A 1519-nucleotide genomic window follows, 5' to 3' on the forward strand; every position below is an offset into this window, starting at 1 on the left:
GTCCCCAAGGTCCAGTCCGACGTCCCCACGGACCAGGGATGTGGCCCCAAGGACTGGGGACACGTCCCCAAGGACCAGGGGGACGTCCCCAAGGACCAGGGACATGGCGCCAAGGACTGGGGGAACGTCGCCAAGGACCAGGGGGACGTCCCCAAGGACCAGGGACATGGCCCCAGGGACTGGGGACACGTCCCCAAGGACCAGGGAGGTGGCCCCATGGACCAGCTCAACATCCCCAAGGACCAAGGACATGTCCCCAAGAGCCAGAGACACGTCCCCATGGAGTTGGGACACATCCCCAAGGACCAGAGACATCACCCCAAGGACCGGGGACACGTCCCCAAGGACCAGAGATGCGTCCCCAAGGAGTTGAGACACGTCCCCAGGGACCAGAGACACGTCCCCAAGGACCATCCCAATATCCCCTGGGACAGGGGACGCGTCCCCAGGGACGTCCCCTGCACCAGGGGTGGCTGAGGAGCTCGGGTGAGAGCCAGAGTGGGGCAGCGTCACCCAGCTCCAACCTTGGGGACATCGGGAGCCAGGATGAGTCCAGGGATGTTGAGGACAGTGGGAGCCACGGTATGGGGACTGGCAGGGACATGGGGGTCATGGGGGACTTTGGGGACACAGGGGGACCTGGTGTCCGGCTCTGTCCCTCACCCTGTCCCCTCTCCAGGTTGGGGACACTCGGAAGAAGTGTGGGAGGTGCCGTAGCACCAGGGGACGTCCTGTCCTTGCGTCACTGTCACCGTGTCCCCATGTCCTCGTCCCCATCCTGTCCCCATGTCCCAATATCCCTGTCCCTATGTTTCCATCCCCATGTCCCCATCCTGTCCCTATTAAAGGTGGAAGCAGCATTGTCCCCATCTCTGGGGCTGACCTCGGGGCCCTGCGGGGACAGGGAGGGGACACCCCGGGGATCCCCTCGCAAAGGGTCCCTCTCCCAGATCCCTGGGTCTGTTGCCTGGACGCCCCCCTGCCCCGTGTTACGAGCGCGCCAGGTCCCAGCTCCCCCCCCCAATGGCAACACCAAGAGTGGGGCCAGATGAGTCTTTAATTGGGCACATCTATGGGGTCTGTGGGGCCAGAACAATGGTGTCTCTTCTTGGGGACATCCGTGGGGTCAATAGGGCCAGGATGATGGTGACTCTTCTTGGGGACATCATGGGGACAGGGTGACAGCGGCTTTTCTTGAGGATGTTCGTGGGGCCGAGGTTGTCTGTGGGGCCAGGAGGATGGTGGCTCTCCTCAGAGACATCCATGGGGTCTGTGGGGTCAACAGGGATGGGACGATGGTGGCTCTTCTTGAGGATCTCTAGGGGGTCTAAGGGTCCAGGATGATGGTGACTCTTGGGGACACCTATGGGTTCTCTGGGGACAGCATGACGGTGGCTTTTCTTGGCGATATCTATGGGGTGTGGTGGGGTCAACAGGGCCAGGATGATGGTGACTCTTCTTGAGGACATCTGTGGGGCCAGGGTACTGAGGGTGATCGTGACTCTTCTTGGGGACATCT

The 1519-nt window shown here is 62.2% G+C and overlaps 1 protein-coding gene across 1 annotated transcript in view; it reads left to right on the plus strand.

The window, feature by feature from the left end:
- Window positions 1-477, plus strand: part of VARS2 (valyl-tRNA synthetase 2, mitochondrial) — a gene marked incomplete at its 5' end in the record, with an annotated part of 15128 nt that extends 14651 nt beyond the window's left edge. Inside the window, one exon of the mRNA XM_010571154.1 lies at window positions 10-477. Coding sequence (XP_010569456.1) covers window positions 10-477 — 468 coding nt within the window. The remainder of the gene's footprint in view (window positions 1-9) is intronic.
- Window positions 478-1519: the final 1042 nt, after the last annotated feature.

This window comes from Haliaeetus leucocephalus, unplaced genomic scaffold (assembly GCF_000737465.1).
Source record: "Haliaeetus leucocephalus isolate CR32 unplaced genomic scaffold, Haliaeetus_leucocephalus-4.0 Scaffold307, whole genome shotgun sequence".
Classification (NCBI taxonomy): domain Eukaryota; kingdom Metazoa; phylum Chordata; class Aves; order Accipitriformes; family Accipitridae; genus Haliaeetus; species Haliaeetus leucocephalus.